The sequence below is a fragment of the Vigna radiata genome, unplaced genomic scaffold (genome assembly GCF_000741045.1).
Source record: "Vigna radiata var. radiata cultivar VC1973A unplaced genomic scaffold, Vradiata_ver6 scaffold_122, whole genome shotgun sequence".
Classification (NCBI taxonomy): domain Eukaryota; kingdom Viridiplantae; phylum Streptophyta; class Magnoliopsida; order Fabales; family Fabaceae; genus Vigna; species Vigna radiata.
The window spans coordinates 1036287-1054471 of NW_014543108.1; the positions used below are offsets into that span (position 1 = coordinate 1036287).

At 29.5% G+C, this 18185-nt stretch overlaps 1 protein-coding gene across 1 annotated transcript; it reads right to left on the reverse strand.

Moving 5' to 3' along the window:
* Positions 1 to 11879: 11879 nt before the first annotated feature.
* Positions 11880 to 17634, reverse strand: LOC106753012 (probable methyltransferase PMT13). The gene is made up of 7 exons (XM_014634793.2): positions 16867 to 17634; positions 15006 to 15209; positions 14710 to 14920; positions 14361 to 14622; positions 13820 to 14191; positions 13154 to 13249; positions 11880 to 12398 (listed from the first exon to the last, which is right to left on the reverse strand). The coding sequence occupies exons 1-7, from the start codon at positions 17290 to 17292 to the stop codon at positions 12191 to 12193; spliced, it is 1779 nt and encodes a 592-aa protein (XP_014490279.1). The 5' UTR covers positions 17293 to 17634; the 3' UTR covers positions 11880 to 12190.
* Positions 17635 to 18185: the final 551 nt, after the last annotated feature.

Sequence of the window (18185 nt, forward strand, 5' to 3'; positions counted from 1 at the left end):
AATAAAAATATTTTAATATTTTCTTTCAAATGTTAACTCAGTTTTTTTTTACAATATTTTCACGCAGCACACACACACACACACACATATATATATATATATATATATATATATATATATATATATATAAGTTTAAAATATATTAGTACATTAACAAATAAATGATAAATCAATGAAAAACTAACACATGTGATATATCACAATATCATCCAAAAAAATCTATGTGAAATTTTTTTTTTCTATACTATGTATCAAAATTGTTAATTATTTTTGCGTTTAAGAGTTCGGAAAAGAAGATTTTATAGGAAGAATGAGATAAAATAACAATTAATAGCGTGTAGATTTTTTTCTTTTGTATGGATGTAACGTGTAGAGTTGTTGAATTGAATAGGAATTAGAAAAAAGAAATAGATTTCAATGTATGATGACATTGGAAAAATTTGGATAGGTTATTAGTACCAAAAATATGTACAAATTTTTAACTATGAGCCGCATTAACTAATACGAAAAGTTTACGTTAAAGAAAAAAATAAATAAATGGGAAGAGTCTTAAAAATCATTCAACCCTTTGATATAAGACATTTTTTTAGTGACATAATCAAATACAGTGATATTAAAGTATTGAAGCCAACGTTTGATCCATTTCGACCCACAAAAACACAATAAATCGGGTCGGTTTATTGTTTAAAAACGGATTAAAAATCTAAATTTATTATGTTAAAAAGTGGATTAACGGATTAACAAGCTAACCTATCAATATATATATATATATATATATATATATATATATATATATATATATATATATATATATATATATTTAATTTTAAAATTCAAATTCAGTCCGTCAAATTTGGGTGGAATGATAAACTGTTAATCATTATACTTATTTATATAGGTTGAATTTATATGAGTATATCATTAGAAAAAACATTAGAATTGGACATAGTATTTTCTCAAAGATTAATTTTAGATTTATGAGTATAGAAGGTGGAATTCACTTAGGATAAAATGATAATTATATAGTAAATTATGCAGGCTTTGTTTCATGCATTCAAACAATATATGAATAAGAGTTGAAATAGGAACAAACCATTAAAATAAAAAATGAAATGAACTAATAAAAATATGGATATTGATGTAAAATATAAGAAAAAAATGAGAATAAGTAATTCAAATAAAGAAATCAAAACAGATATAAAATTATGTAAGGGAAGTAGAGACTACTTAAGAACAAATTTAAAATAAGTTTACAAGAGAAATACCTGAATTCATGATATTTTAATGTGAAGTTCATATGCATATATGGACTCAACATTTATGGGTCCTCAAATTGCAGGTTTTAACTATTTGTTAATTGAATGTGTTAGCACAAAGGATATTATATTGTGTTGATTTTATTATTCTTGAGTTACGAGGATACTCATGTTAAATTTATGAACATTTATTATTAGATTTATAGTACAATTCTTTGTATTTAATAGTTGATAATTTTAATTCTAAAAATTAATTGTTAGATGGAATTCATATCACTTGATAAAAGAGTTATACATCAAAACACAATTACTTATATTTAAAAGTATAGTAATTTAAACAATAACAATTCAATTGTGACTTGAACTATTTAACTTACATTATAATATAATTATACAAATATCAATTGTAACTTTTTTTATTAATTTCTCTTAAGGACATTGTTTGTTAATTTTACTCATAGTGTAACGCCCCGGCAACTTACAGGGACCAGTGTGCTTTGTCCTCACTCGCACATTTTCCGGGAAAACTTTCCGGAAGGTCACCCATCCCAGAATTACTCCAGGCTAAGCACGCTTAACCATCCAGTGTGCTTTGTCCTCACTCGCACATTTTCCGGGAAAACTTCCCGGAAGGTCACCCATCCCAGAATTNCTCCAGGCTAAGCACGCTTAACCATGGAGTTCTTAAGGGTTAGGCTACCGAAAAGTAAATGCATTTTGGTGATATGGATAGCCAAATCAATTCCTTTAAGCTATCCTTCAACTGTATAGTCCCATACCTATACAGTCTCCAAATCCCTCTCATTCCGGTGTATGTTCGATTCGTCCATGTGCCCCTTCCACTCGAAGCCTGCCAGGAGCCGCTCCTTGTCTGTGCCCCTACACCATGCCTTTTGCACCGGCGATCACTCCCCACCCTCGTCAGTGCCCGGGTGTCACACATAGTATCATAATTCCAACATTAACACAAAATAAAGATAAATAAGTATGTCTTTGACATTTCTTAATTATATTTTCTAATTATTTTTCCTCAATTATTATTTTATCTAAATTGTTGTCCAGTACAATTTAGTTAAAAAAACTATTTTTCTAATTTAATTCAATTATTATACAGTATAATGGGTTCGATTTTTATAAATATATACTGATAAGATTGTGATTTCTTATCATATGGATATAAGCAAAATCAGAAATTCTTATAAGCAACTAATATAACTTTTATCATTGTTTGAAGAAAAGAAATTATTGACATAGATAAATAACGATATCTTTCAAAGTTTGAATAATATAATTATTTATGTGTATTATAATGTTTATTTACAAGCGTTTTAAATTTTAAATTATATTACTATCTCATTATTTAATTGTACAGATTAGAAATTATTCTAAAACAAATAATATATTAAAAAAATATCATATTTTATTTATCAGATCTCGCTAAATAATGTAAACACGCTTTTAGTATCAATTATATAAAGTATAAATTAAATATATAATATATGGACATAATTAAAATTAAATGTCAAATATTAACTATGTGATGTTAAATAAAACTTTTAACTGTGTCTTTTTTAAATATAGATTCAGTAAGATAAAAATTTCTTCTAATTATAACTTGATCAAGTTTGACGACTACTCTAATTAAATGTCGCGTCAATATAGTTATATTAATATCCCTAACCAATTATATCAAGTCATAGATAGTAGCTATTACAAGAATAGTTTATTTAATAAACGTCTAAAATAATTAATATTTCAAATTTGAATATTTATTTTCTGATATATTACTCGAATAATGGTTAGAGAAACATTAAAATTTCTGATAATACATGCAAGATTTACTCGAACAATGGTTAGAGAAACATTAAAATTTCTGATAATATTTTTTTATGTCTGATTATGGAATATATTTTAAGAACAATATTATTTGGTTAGCAACCATAAATGAATTTGATGGATCTCAATATATATTTGATGTTTTTTGTTATGGTTTTTCTTAACTTCTAAACTAAAAAAATTCACTAATTTGTTGTCTTGAAATCTTGAAGATAGGATGCATATATAAAATTTTCAGAAATTATGGTTTTAAATGATTATCTTAGTTTGATTTATAAAGATTAAATGAAAGATTTTGGAAATAGGTATTGGAGTTCTCAAAAGACTCAAGTAGTGTCTTTTTTACATATAGATTTGAAAAAAAAGAAGTCGGAAAGAACTTCATGTTGATCAAACTTATAATATAAATAATTATTTCTTTAAAACTTAATACATCAATATAAATTGAATAAATTTTTAATTCAAAATAATGTATAATATAATTTGTTATAAATAAATTATGCAAAAACGGAAATATATATATATTTATTTATATATATATTTTTTAAAAAAACTTAACCAATATATTAAATAATCTAAAATTAGATAGTTTTTTTTTTTATATTTGATATATGAGCTAGCATTGAATATGAAAAGTGGGAAAGTTTAACGTAGAATAATGAATTAAAAATTGACATTTTTTGAGAGTAAAGATGAAAAGGAGCATAAAGATTGAAGATGCATGCACATCGAGAATGGTATGAAACATGAAGATATGGGTGAGTGAAGAGGTGAAAGGTGGAATAATAAGGGTATGAGAAGCAGTGGCGGTTGTGAAATTCAAAGCCAAAATTAAGAATGAGTCACTGTCATGGTGGCACTGAAATATAGGAACATATATATATAAAAAGTTGGATAGAATTGGAAGACCCAAAACCCCACATGAGCTTTCACACTCAAAATTCATGACACCTTCTTCAACCTTATGTCTTCACTTTGTTTGTTTGGACGAGAGAGAGAGAGAAAGATTAGGTATGTATAGGAGAAGGAAGGACCACTAAGGTAGTGTGGGTTAGGTGTGGCTATTTGTTTGCATTTATGAATGGCAATTTCATGTTCCAGCACATCTACAACTGTTGTGGTCTGGCTTTCTGTTCAAGGAACCCTTTGCCCAACCACACTACTCATGTTTTTCACTCCTTAATTCTATACATATATACTACCCACCAATACCCTATTGTCAAAATCTTTTTTTCTTTTCTTTTTTCAAATTTTAACTTTTACTCTTTTTAAATACAATATTGTATATTTTTTAATATTATTTGATAGATTTGTTGACTACAATAATAACGATAACGATTAAGAGAGTTATAAAAGATTTTTTCTGTCATTAATAATATATATTTTTTAAACTGGGTTATTAAATTAATGTGCGTGCTTATTATTTTTTTTATTGTTGTTGTTTTAACTTTTGGTTTATCGTATTTTAAACATGTTGAAGCTCAAAATTTTCCCTACGGAATTTCTGGTTGTACTTTTAGACACGGATTAGATACAGATTTAAGTTGTACTAATTTTGATTGTTAACAATATTTATTTTTAAGATAGTTTTGATTGTTTGATGTATAGTTGAATGTAAGAGCTTGGTTCTTTGGTTATTTGTTGTTTTAGATTAGTTTATTAGTTCTAAAAACATTTCATATTATATGTTTTAGTGGTTTATTTGACCTCTTTATTCTAATAACTAAAGATTTGAGTTATTAAGAATAAAATTAAAGAAAATAAGATTTTAATTGTGTTTGACATTGGTGTCTTCCTTACATGTGGTGATGAGTGTATGAGATTGATAGAGTATTCTTCTTAAGTTAGAAGTTGTATTATGCTTTTCAAATATTATGTTTGCTGTCAATTTTGGTTTTGATTGTGATTTTATGGATTTTGAATGATTATACACTTTTACATGCATAACATTGTCCAAATTATTCACATTGCATAAAACATAGTTTTAGTATATATGAGTTTTAGTTTGGTTGTATATATTTTATACATGTATGAACTCTATTATTTTAGTTTAAAATAGAAAAGGCCATTGCATGTTATCAATACCTTTAGCATTCACTTACGAGCATATGATATATATATATATATATATATATATATATATATATATATATATATATATATATATATATACTTTGAATTCAAGTTCCAAAATTCCTATTAGAAAATGAGTGCTTGTATTTAATGAGAGTTTGTGTAACTTGATTTCAAAGTACACATAACATATACTCAAGATCGAATGTTAATGACATTACATAGATATCTTTATGGATATGGAGATTTATGCCTTCTTTTGATAATTGGTAATATACTTAAGATTAAAATATTTAAACCATAAGTTACTCTTTTCATACTCTATTGGAAGAAGATGAGATTGAGTTAATTAGAACTCAACACGAGACAAACTATTGCATTTTTTTACAGGAACATACTATGAACTTGAAATGTCATTCTTATTGGATTTAGGATGTTAAGATATCCAATTCTTCCATGATTGATAAGTGCTCATTTTAACTATAATTCACATGCAATTTAGCACTTATCTTGATTGATTATATTGCAAACAATAAGATTTTATTACTTCCTTTTATCTATTATTCAACAAAAGCATTTAGATATCAAAATGATGGCAAATTAATACATTTTTCCAATGAATTTCTATAGATTTAGAAGAAACAGAGCACAACAACTTGAGTCTCAGAATCATAGACTAAGCACACAAAGGCAGTTTTAAGAATATTCAAATTTTGCATTCATAATAGCTCAAGTAGAGAAAATGGTACCTAAGCCATACAAAGAAAACTCCACCATGAAACAATCTAAACACTACAAAAAAAATGTTATTTAGTGGAGGTTTTTTTTTCCGATTTGTTGAGGCTTTTAACTTCCGCAAAGTAATTACGTGGGTTTTTTCAAACCGCCACAGTTTGAGTAGCCACAACCTATTAGTAGGAGTTTTTTGCGACCCCTGATATCACATTCAATTTGTGGAGGTTTTTCTATGGAGGGTAAAAAGTTCCTCCATTACTAACTATTATTTTGTGGGAGTTTTAACCTCATTTATTTTCAACTATTTGATCACAAAAAATATCTGTATTTTTTACACTATTCTTTGGGATTATTATATGCTATTATAACAATTATACTATAGAAGTTGTAACCTTCCTCATTTATATTATTGAGTTTGAGGTTTATTACTTTATTTTGCTAGCATTATTTGATTTATGTCACCATTTGAGGTTTTTATATTTTTGGGTTAAAAATATTTATTTGTAACAATATTAAAACATATTAATTAACAAAAGACATCACAAATTCATATAATTTCATTGTCAAAATCATCATAGTAACATAAAAGCAGTTTAAAATAACGCTAATCCTAAAACCTAACCATAAACCATAACGCTAACACTAAACCCTAATCCTAACTGATGGCTCCTACTCTAAGCTAGTATACACTAAGCAAGGAGTACAAGTTTTCTGGGTGGGAAAGTTTATGGATGATATGAGCGCATATGGTGAAGGGTGGTGGGTGTTTTGGGTACTCTTAGGCGAGATTAAGTCAACTCAAGTTGTAGGGTGACTAGAGCAAACTAAGAGTGTTCTAGTCTACGTAAATTAAGAGACAAATATGACACAAATTTGACAACATAACTTTATTAATCTCAAAAACTATTTTTACATGGATGGAACACCTCTATTTATAACCAAGGAAACCATAGAGGTGTCTCTAAAAGGAAAAGTAAAAACTTTAATTCTTCTAATTTGTGGAGAAATGTAAAAACCAATAAGAACCTAGCACGTGAGAAAGGAAAAGATACCAAAGAAAAAAAATACGTGATAATATCTTTTTAATTAATACATTATTTATTTTTCATTTTACAAAATTTTTATTCTTATTTCTGTTTGTTTTAAATACATCTTTATTATTTTACTTCAACTAAATAAATTTTACAAATGTTGTTAGATAATAAAAAAATAAATTTAAATAGTTTTAAATATTTATCACTTGAAAAATATATTTTTATATCAACAAAATAAGATATTTAAAGATGTATATTATTTTATATTATATAATTAAATTAATAAACAGATTTAATTATAAATTCACTCAAATCATTAACTTAAACTAATGGTTAAACTTTAACTGTTTATTACGAAATAACATGACAGTTTTAAGAAAATTTTATATCAATTTTATTTACGGTTTTTTTATATTATTATAAAATAAATGTTTAATATTACTAAAGTTGTAAAATATATACTATTTTTATTGTTACATTCTTAAATTTCTAACTTTTTTATAATTTCAGTTGCATTAAAACAATTAAAAAATTAGATCAAAATTGGATTATTGGATAATATATTGTGCTATGCTTTGGACAAGCAAATGACAAAAAAAATAGATATAGAATTCAGTTTCTTAAAAATAGAATTGTTAGCGACAATAGTAAACCATATCATTTTAGTAAGTATCTCCGACAAAATTTTACCACACCATACCATGCAATTAATTATTCTATGTTCTTGTATAATAAAAACTAAAAGTTAAAAAATATTAAATAGTTAGAATTAGTTAAATTGAATTATATATTTCAGTGGTTGTTATGGATAAATTTTTTGACCATATTATTTAAGTATTTTGAAGACTAATGGTAATAAGGATGAAGGCACACGTTTATATTTATTTTTACACATTATAAAAATAAAATAATTATAAAAATATTTTTTATTTTAAAAAAATAAAAATAAAGAAAATAATATTAAATAAATATAAAAAATTTATTTACGTCAAATTATCATTTATGTTTTGAATCTGAATTTTCATTTAATGCATTAGTTAAAACATTTATTTCATATAACTGTTTTGGAGATATAATATCTCATTATAATATACTCATCTTTAGGTCGTTTTGTGCAACTAATGTTAGTTATTTTAGAATTCTGTTTATTCTTGTTAATATTCTTTTTTTTTTATCTTAGTATTTTAGTAAATTGGTAAACATTCGATTTATTAATAATTAAGGTCTCTTTTAAATACTTGTATAATTATTTTAATTAGGATTTTTCTTACAACAATGTATTACTTCTGACTGATTCTGAATTTTAGACTGACTTTATTAGACAAAGAGATACCAATTCAGATTCTTTAATATGCCCTAAAATATTAAAATTAGTGTATATATTGATATATTTTAAAAATATAATATAATAAATAATATCATAAAATGAAGAAATGAAATTCCTGAGATTGCAAGAATCACGGTGTCATGATCAACAAAAAGCAAAGCCGACATTGCTGGAACGATTATGTAGGTTTTGATAAGTCAAATGTTCTTCATTTTAATAAATAATAAAAGTCAATTTTTCAGTGTTTCACATTGCATCAATGGCCAACTTGAAACTCATTTTAATGATATTCAAAACATTAATGCTGTGTTTGGCATATTATAATGGATAATATAAATAAAATTACATTATATCTTATTATTGTACTTGTATTTTTTATTTTTAAGTATCTTTTTGGTCACATATTTTATATGGATGATAATTTTAAATTTTACTGGTATTATATTAAAATGACAGGTATTGTTAAAGATTTAGCTGGAATTTATATTTTATTTAATTAATTAGTTAATCAATCAATTTATTTATTTAATCATTTCTAATACTTCACTATTAACATAAAAATAATAAAGTGTTTCAATCTACAATTTAAAATAGTTAATTATCAAATAAAATTTGAATTCTTTTAATTTTAAAAGAAATACATTCAATAATCATAACTATAATTAATTTTAATTGTATTTTGGATATATTTTGATATAATTAATATTTTCAATAAAGTAAAATTCTTTTTCAAATATACTTTAATTTATATACAGTTTTAATACAATATATTTTTTTTTCATAAAGAAAAAAGTAAATTTGATTAGTATGTTATTTTATTTATTAGTATATTGTAATTTCCGTTGAAGTAAATGTTTTACTAAAATAAAAAACTTGTAATAACTACTTTTGACATTAACATGAATTTACACCAATCATTTGTAATATATATCAAGAAAATCATTCACCTTCAAATACTAGTAAGAATCAAATCTTACTAAAATCCACAATGGTGCTAAAACTCATCATTTAAATCTCTCAAGCTAAGTTAAATTATTAAAGATATCAATTTGATTCACAAAGTTTGTATGCGCAAAAGTTAGTAATAAAGAACAAAATAAACTATTCATTTGTATTTTAAATTGAAATTTAGATCAAAACTAACTTACTTAGCTTAAAACTACTCATTTATATGGAATTTAAAATATATATATATAACTTAAATTTTCTTTATAAGTAAAGAACTAAAGTTGAAGAAGATAATGAAGTTAAAGCATTCAAGAAAACTTTTGAAATTCTAACAATTTAAAATCATAAAATGAAGCTTAAAACCCAAAATTTCCTAATCACTATAAAAGAAAGAAGGAAAAAGAGGAAATGAGAAAAACATAACTAGAGCATAATGATGTTTTACATATCCTTGAAATTAGAAGAAATTTATGAAATTAAGGGGCAAAGGTTTTATGTGATGTTTTATTACATTTCTCAAATGGATAATCCGACTCGACTCGGTCTGGTTCACCAAAGGTTAGTCTGAGTCAATCCAATCTGACTCACTTATTAGCGAGTTGAAAAAAATTCGAATTTGGTGCAACCTACAACATGTTGGTGAGTTAAACGAGTTGTCTCATTGATTCACTTAATTATAAGTTTTTTTTAAATAAAAAAATTATAATTTTTTTTAATTCAAACCTAAATGAATTTCACTCTAAAATAATGTTAAACTCCAAAGACAATTCAAAGTAAATAAAAAAATATCATACCAAAAACACACAAAAGACGGACAAATAAGTTTTTAATATTAATAATTTTTGTATGATTTGACCATTTATAATATTAGAGTCTTGAATAGATAAATCTATAATATTTTTCTCTCTTGAAATGTCTTTTTTTTATCCCCATCTACAATATAATAAAAAAATGCGAACTAATAATATTGAAATATAAAATAATAAATAATTAAATTAGATTAGGTGGGTTGGTGAGCCAACTCGGCTCACCACAGGTTCAATCCAAGTGAGTCGGGTTCAACCCGGGTGAAGCAGGTTCTAAGTAAGCCGAGTTGAAAACTAACCTGCATAAAAAATTACATTTTCTTCAAACCTAACCTGACTCAAACTCGTGATAAACTAGGTTGGCTCGTGGGTTACCGCCCATTTTAAAACATTTTATAAAGAAGAGGAAGAAGAGTTGGAGAATAATAATTGAAAAGCTTTTCAAAATTAGGTTTAATATGATCTTATTTGGAAATTGAGATTACTAATGGCACCCCTCAATTTAATAAGTTCATCATGTTTTGTTTTGATTCTGGTCTAATATCAGTTAACAACCGAAAGGGCCAACTTGCTTTCGCTATATTCAGGACCCCAAATTACTATTAGTACCCATCTATTTAAATATAGTTTGAAAAGGGAGATAAGTTCTTAGCAAAATCAAAATTTGAATTCAGTTATCCTTACAACAAAAGAAAAGAGTAAAGCTTCAATTTTAGACAGATATATGTCGATGATTTATTATGTTTATTATAATACAAACTGATTAAAATATATCATCATAGATAAATTTTTGCATTCACCTAAAAGTATTTAATACATCATTGAAGTATATCAAAATAAAAATAAAAATTGATTTGATTAGCAATTTATCAGTGTCAAAATCTTATATGAATTAATGCAGATACACACAAAGAAGTTATATTCTCAAAATACTAAAACATGTTTGGATTTCGTGTGTGTTGAATGACATTGAAAAGGTAAGGGTCCACGTCGTCGTATAATCTTAATTATTGTTAAACAAATAAATATGTATATATATATATATATATATATATATATATATATATATATATATATATATTGGTTTATAAAAGCTGCTCCAAACAAACTTTACCTAACATGTTGAGGTTACGGGTATCTAATCTCATCGAGTTTATCACTTTATCTAATTTTGATTAAATCATATTAAATATGGGATTAACGTAAATAATTGATCACCTAACCGTTAAAGTATTGCATTAAATTGAATTCATTTGATCATTAAAAGCAATTAACTCAATTTATTTTAAATGAATTTGCAGGGATTATTAGTGTGTTTATCCATTACAATCTCCCCAAGCAATTAAAGAGTTACTTCTCAAATTCATTCATTCAATGTGGCACCGATTTCTATTAATATTTTTCAAAAACTAAATCCCTTTTAAAAATGTAATTTGATTTATACATAAAAAAAAACTATTGTTTATCTGTATTTCTAAAATCTGATTTATTTCATCCATTGAATAAATTGATTTTAGTTTTGAAAAACAATGTTTTAACTTGTAAACTTCTTCTGAAATTAATCTTTCAGATTCATCTGTCTAGGTCTCTATCTTTTGTTTTACCATAATGAACTTATTCCTTGTTTGGTACAAGCTATTCATGACAGAGAAACACTGTTTCAATGTATGATCTTTTCACCAATGTGATTTTTCAGGATAGAAAGAAACCAAAACACTGTGTCAAGAACACCCTCACAAAACTAAAACCAAGGAAAATTTGTTAAATTCAATGCATTAAAACACATGAATGATAAAAATACTCCCAAAATGATTAAATGTTAAATTCAATGCATGAAAAAGTTGACAATAAAGAAGAAGTAAAAGGGAACAGAACAGAGGGTGAAATGTAGCTGAATTATAATCAATGATAATCTGTTTTCAATAAAAAAGAAGTTTTGAATTACATCTCACATCCTTAAAGTTTAGAGAAAATGTAATGAACACTGTATTGCATTCTCCATGCAAAAACTGCACAAGGGTCTTTCCATCTCTTTGAAATCTTACCTGAGTATGTTCTTTGTATGAGAATATTGAGAGTCGGAAAACAGCATCTCTTTGATGCATACCTTCACCCCCCACATGATGGAAAAAGGTAAGTTACCTAAATTACAGAGCTGTGTGAATGGGAAGTGACTTAGAGCTTCCATAAAGTCTTGGTTGCAACTAGAATCTTCTCTCTGCCGTGTGATTCGGGTTCTTTATCATAAATGGTAGGCTTCCACCGCACTGCTCCGGCGATGCGAGCTACTTTGTCGATCACTTCAGGGGCATCCCTTACCACCACAGTTCCCTCAGGCCGCAAAATTCGATCAATTTCTACCATCAAATCAACAAGACTACATCTGCAATCCAAGTGTGAGCTCATTCTTTACTATGCACTACATTTGGCATCTTTACTAGAAATATAGACTTGTTTCAGTTAAGAAGCTTTCAGAAATTCTCAAAAGTACTTTTAGCTTTGTATCCAAAAAGACTTTTGATAACAGGTAATTTAATTTTAATCAATTATTCCAGAGCAGACCAAAGATTTAGAACATTGAATGTCTTTATGCAGGCTACACAAACTCAAACATAACAAAACCTAGTTGCAGAAGTAGATCATTCATTTTCAACATTCTGAAGTTTGAAACATTTAAATGCATTCAATACAATGATATAAATATTCATATTCTTGGGGAAAAAATAATCATACTAAAATTATGTGTCAAAGAAGCTGTGAAGACATAGAAGCAGAGAGAATGAAAACACTGTAAGTCTTATGTAAATCAAGTGGATATAATTGTTTCTCTTGAATATCAAAATACAAACACCAGTTCAGAGGCAAATCAAGCAGTGAAGATATATGCTTCAATACACATCTAACATGTTCATGTGTATAACTCATAACTTAGTTCCCGTAGGAATGTTTCTTTCTAATCACGCTTGCCTTGTTTGTTCTCTTTGTCAACAAATATCTATACGCAATGACCATTAGTTTTCATTTAGGAATTCGATATATTCACCAAGTTCTTGTACAGTCCCTTTGTACAAAAAATTGATATCCCAAATCAATTCGGAAGTGGTGTGACTTCATACAAGAAGTTAAAAATGAAAATACCTGCTTTTACCAGAAGCTGGATCTTTTATAAGGGATTCAATGCTGGCTACGTGGATTAGATCATAGCTACGAGGGTAGGTTGAAAATGGTTCACACCTGGGAACATAACCATAAAACTTAGATCCAATAAAATTCATCCATTATAAATTGAAAAATCATTCAAATATATTAAATAAAAAACTAGACTATCAGAAGCAGGATCTTGATTAAAATTAAGTTAGAGAGCTTATGTGCTTAAGTTTTCATTTTATAATGATATGTAGAAGCCTTTCACTCCTTTTCCATAGAAGATTCGCTACAATCACAAAATATTACCACTGAAGTTTTATTTGAAGAAGCCGTATGATTAATTGAGAAGTTCAACACAAAATTAGCTTGAGACACTTTGAATTTCTTATACAGCCATATCTGCACACAGACAGATCCATAATACAGTAGAGGTCCGTAATTTTCAAGCGTAGTAGGGCGACAAGCATTGCAAACAAGTCGAAATTGGAGAACAAGAAGGAAGCAACTTGCAAACAAAATAAAACCACTGAATACCATGCGGATAATCATTGCAAACCACAAAAATTTTTCACAACATATCCTATTTTCAAATCATATTATCAGTTAAAAAAGAAAGGTTTATTTTCAAAGACAAGTGCCAAAAAGATCAGAGCTCACCAATCATGATAGACTCCAATAAGACCTCTGTCAAAGATAACATCAAGAGTGGGTGGTTTTTCAGCAGGAACTACATTCATCACCCACACAGGATCAGATTTTAAGGCAGCAGCAAAACCCCCAAATAATGCATTCATGTCCATGACATTGCGTACAAATTGAGTGCCCAACTTGATTTTCAGATAATTCTTATAGTGAGCCACCCTCCTTACCCATCTCTTAGTGTCAGCCTCAAACAAATCAACACCATTCTTCAGGAGGGTGGATCTTGGAGGTGTTGCAGTTAACCTCTCCGGCCACTTGGGAATTACCCCTATAGCATAATCTCCTTTTACAGATGTCCTACTGACACATTTCTTCAATTTGAAGTACCTACAAAACAATCAACTTATGTTTGAATTTAAAATAATCCATAAGATCTTTTAACAATGGCAACATACACTCTAGTAGTACCACATACTGATGCTGAACAAAGCAAAACTGCAAAGCACTGAAAATAAGAGCAGAAATAACTTAATCTAGCTAGTCTGCCGGAAATTACCAAGCTTGACTTGGGTCATCTGATTCATCACATAACTGAAGACCAAACTCATTTTCATTAGGAAGACATGTTTCTCCTGCAGGCTTCTTCCAGATCACAGTGTTACCATCTACAGCAATCAGTTCATAACACAAGATTCTTGCCACAGCCTGGAGATCAGACCATTCTTTATCTTGTTTATGCCACTGAACAGGGGGGCCAGAAATAACTAAATATCCACCTGGGCGGAGCAATCTGTCCACTTCAATGAAATAAGAGGCATCTGCAAGGCAGATCTGCTGCATTAGGGAAGTGACAAGCATGTAGAAGATTGGAAGACATACAAGTGAGCTGCAATGAAGAAACTTACTGTAGGCTGTAAATGGGATCAAACACCTAGAGCAATGAACTAAGTCAAATCCAAATGCAGGAAATGGGAGTCTTCTAGTACCAAGCATAGCAACGAAAGCCGGTATTCCTCTTTCCAAAGCAAACTGTATTTGAGCTTTATGAGAATCTCTTGGAGCAAAAGACATGGTCAAAATATTGTGAGATAGCATAAATCCTCCAAAACTAGCAACCTGTAAAGAAATGGGATATGTTTGCATGTTAAGCAAGAATAAATTCTAGCGAATTCTCAAAGGAAAACAGTATAACACCTCTTACCCCACACCCCATGTCAAGTGCAGTCCTCAGAACACCCCCACTTATTGGAATGTACTGACCAAGTTTTTCAATATATTGCTCTGCTCCATCTGGAAACATTGTACCACCACCAGGGAATATAAAGTGTTGACCTTCTAGTTTCATCCATCCCTGGTGACCTTTCCTGTCAGCAATCTTGTTGTATGGCATGTTGCTGTGCCATATCTGCACAGAATATATCATCAATGTTTTGGATAGACAAATCATGAGTGATAAATTCTATCATCATTCTAAACTACAGTATAGGACATCTTGAAGATGTCCCTCGTTAAATGTGAAAGAGAAAAAAGTGGAAAATATAGAAAGAAAACTACCATCTACCATCCATCCTCTTAAAAATATTTTTAAGATTAGAGTAATTAAAATTAGAACCTTCTATACAGAAAGCAACCAGGGGAATATCAATTGATCAGGTGTCCATAGACACAACACAACTACTTAAACATATTGTCCATAGATCAGGAATTACAAATTTACTCTAGAACAATTGGCTTCAGATCGACTAAGGAAGTATTAGAAATAAACTCATCACTCACATGAATATAATTTAATCCTTTTTTTCTCTTTTCTGTCCTTTTTCTCTGTACCATCTCGTTCTCAATTTCATCACACTATATAGCAAATTTTATTTTGACTGCCAGCCTAACATCATGATCAAGATAAAGTGACGCCATCACCAAAGAGACCTCTTCCTACGTATTTGAATTCCTATTCTGAAAGGAATTCTCTTTGTCCTAGGGGATTCTAGAAATAAATACGATGTGGCCATAGTAGCCACAATTTCACCACTGAAAACGTGAGCACATTCTTTAAACCCACAAGAATTCTAAATTAGAGACAGCCATAAGGGGGACTCTGTTAGATCAATAAGAACTCTAAATAGAGACACCCACCACGGCACCTTCCTTCAAAAACATCGTACTAACATCTAATCACGAATTGATCTTGGTCTGGACCATTAAAATATGAACTCTTCCGCAGCAAACAGCACAGTTGCTTTATTATTTCAATCACAAAGACGCATCAACAACAAGAATCATACTGGCAACAAGGTCCAAGATCCAAAAGCCGCTGAAAATGCAAGTTTCTTCCAAAACACAAAAATGGACAATGAACACTACCGATTTAAACACCCACCAAAGCCCCGTCCCATTCCAAACTCCAAATCCACAAAACTAGCTCCTTGGTCCTTCCTCTAAGTCAACATAGAGAATAACTAAACACCGGAATTAAAAAAAGGATTCATTTTGATACACAATAAATGTGAACATTCACAATTACTCTATAAATGACTTCTAAATAATTATTACAAACGTCAAGGTAAGGGTGGGTCTGTTAAGAATGGATTATTTATAAGTTGCTTGAACTAAGATTCTGACAAATATTTAATCGTTTTTTTTTATTTATACGAATTAAACACGTACAAGGGAGTATACAACTCACACCCCTACTGAGTATACAACTCACACCCCTACTGAAAGACTCCCTTGAAAGCTTATGAAAATGATAGGTCTGTTGATTAAATGGCCTTAATTAGTTAGTTAGGGGTCAATCAGTGGGTTACTCGGTTAAAATCAACTTTGGGAGAAGCCATAAGAGAACTTTTACAATCCAGCTTAAGTATAAACTAAGTTGATCTCAAGGAAGAAGCTTAGCTTGTTTGCTTAAAAGTATTCCTTGAGAAATCTATCCAAACCTTAATCAATAACTTCATAACTAAGTTGTTTATCCACATGGACCCTAAATTCATTAACAAACCATAAATAAGACAAACATTCACCATCTCTCCAAAGTACCCTCAGCTCAAAAACGCAACACACACCTTGTGCAAGCTCTCCGGCCACGGCACCGGCACCCGGTAACCCTTCGGCGGCGGAATCAAGCAGAGTGGCGACTCTTCCGGCCTGGGACAATGCCTCTCCCTGTAGTAGTTCATCTCCCTGCTCAGCTGGCTGTTCAGCCTCGGATCCTCGCACGGCATGTAATCAGCAGTATCGGCGGGGCACGCCTCCACGCTCCGCCCAGCTGTCTCGACCGCCTCCACTAGCTGGTGGCGGTGACGGGAGTCAGCACCGGAGAGGAGCAGCGTCTGGCGGCCAGAGGCGGCGAGCGAATCGCCCAACGGGGTAAAGACCATGACGAAGAAGAGCACTACAAGGAAGAAGAACACGCCGATGACGAGGTCCAGGAGCCGCCACTGCCGCGCGTGGCCGCGCTTGGATGGCGACGAAGAATTGGAGTGACCCATTTGAGGAAAATGACGGATCGAATCAAATCTTCATCTGGGTCTCGGGTTTCGGCGGTAAAAATGGGTGCTTTAAGTTGGAATCGTGATGGGTTGCTTGGCTTGCTTAATGGGGTGCTTTTATTTTCTTTCTCAGGTTTTGCTCTCTGATGGAATGAAGAGAGTGAAGAGTTTACAGAAAAGTGAAGTAACTTCCTTTGCTCCTTGTTGCTTTTATGAGAAAGTGGTGGTAGAAACAAGTTGAACGAGTGAGAAAGAGTGTTGAAGGAAAGAAGAAGGATCAGATGTGATATTGTTCAGCTTCTCTGGTTTTTTAACCATTTAGTTTTCTAGCACGCAGAAGCTAAACAAATATCACCATAAAAGTATACAAATAATAAAATAAATCTTACTTAAAAAGAATGCCCTCCTTCGTATAAAAAATTATTTATATTCTTTCAAAAATAATTAATATTATTTATCAGGATCAATATTATTCAGAAATATTTTGTAAATTAGGAATAATTTTAAGGTTTAATCATTTAGATTAAAACGTCTCAATTTAGTCTCTATTTTTGTAAAATTGAATTAATTAAAGACTTACCGTTAACTTTCATAGACGGCGTTAAAATTGGATATGTGTGACGATATGACTTGGCTGATGTGGCAATCTGAGTTGGTTTTGTATCATTTTAGAATTAAATTTTATTGAAATTAAATCATACAAAAAAAATTTCCTCTCTCTCCTCTAACACCACTTTTTCTCTTTTCTCTCATCTCTCTGTTCTTGCTCTTCTTTCTCCCCTTTACCGCAACAGAGAAAAACAAAATTCGTCTTCTCTGCCATCAAATTTCAGGAAGGAGAAGGTTGTCGCGCCATTTCTCCTCAGAGTGTTCCTCCCTGCACCTCCCCTGCA

What these genes read in the sequence shown, in the direction of transcription:
- LOC106753012 (XM_014634793.2), bottom strand. Translation starts at nt 17,292, where the DNA reads ATGGGTCACTCCAATTCTTCGTCGCCATCCAAGCGCGGCCACGCGCGG. An exon ending in GGCCGGAGAGCTTGCACAAG is followed by an intron (nt 15,210 to 16,866) that starts GTGTGTGTTGCG and finishes TATTCTGTGCAG; the next exon opens with ATATGGCACAGCAACATGCC. An exon ending in GATGACCCAAGTCAAGCTTG is followed by an intron (nt 14,192 to 14,360) that starts GTAATTTCCGGC and finishes ATTGTTTTGTAG; the next exon opens with GTACTTCAAATTGAAGAAAT.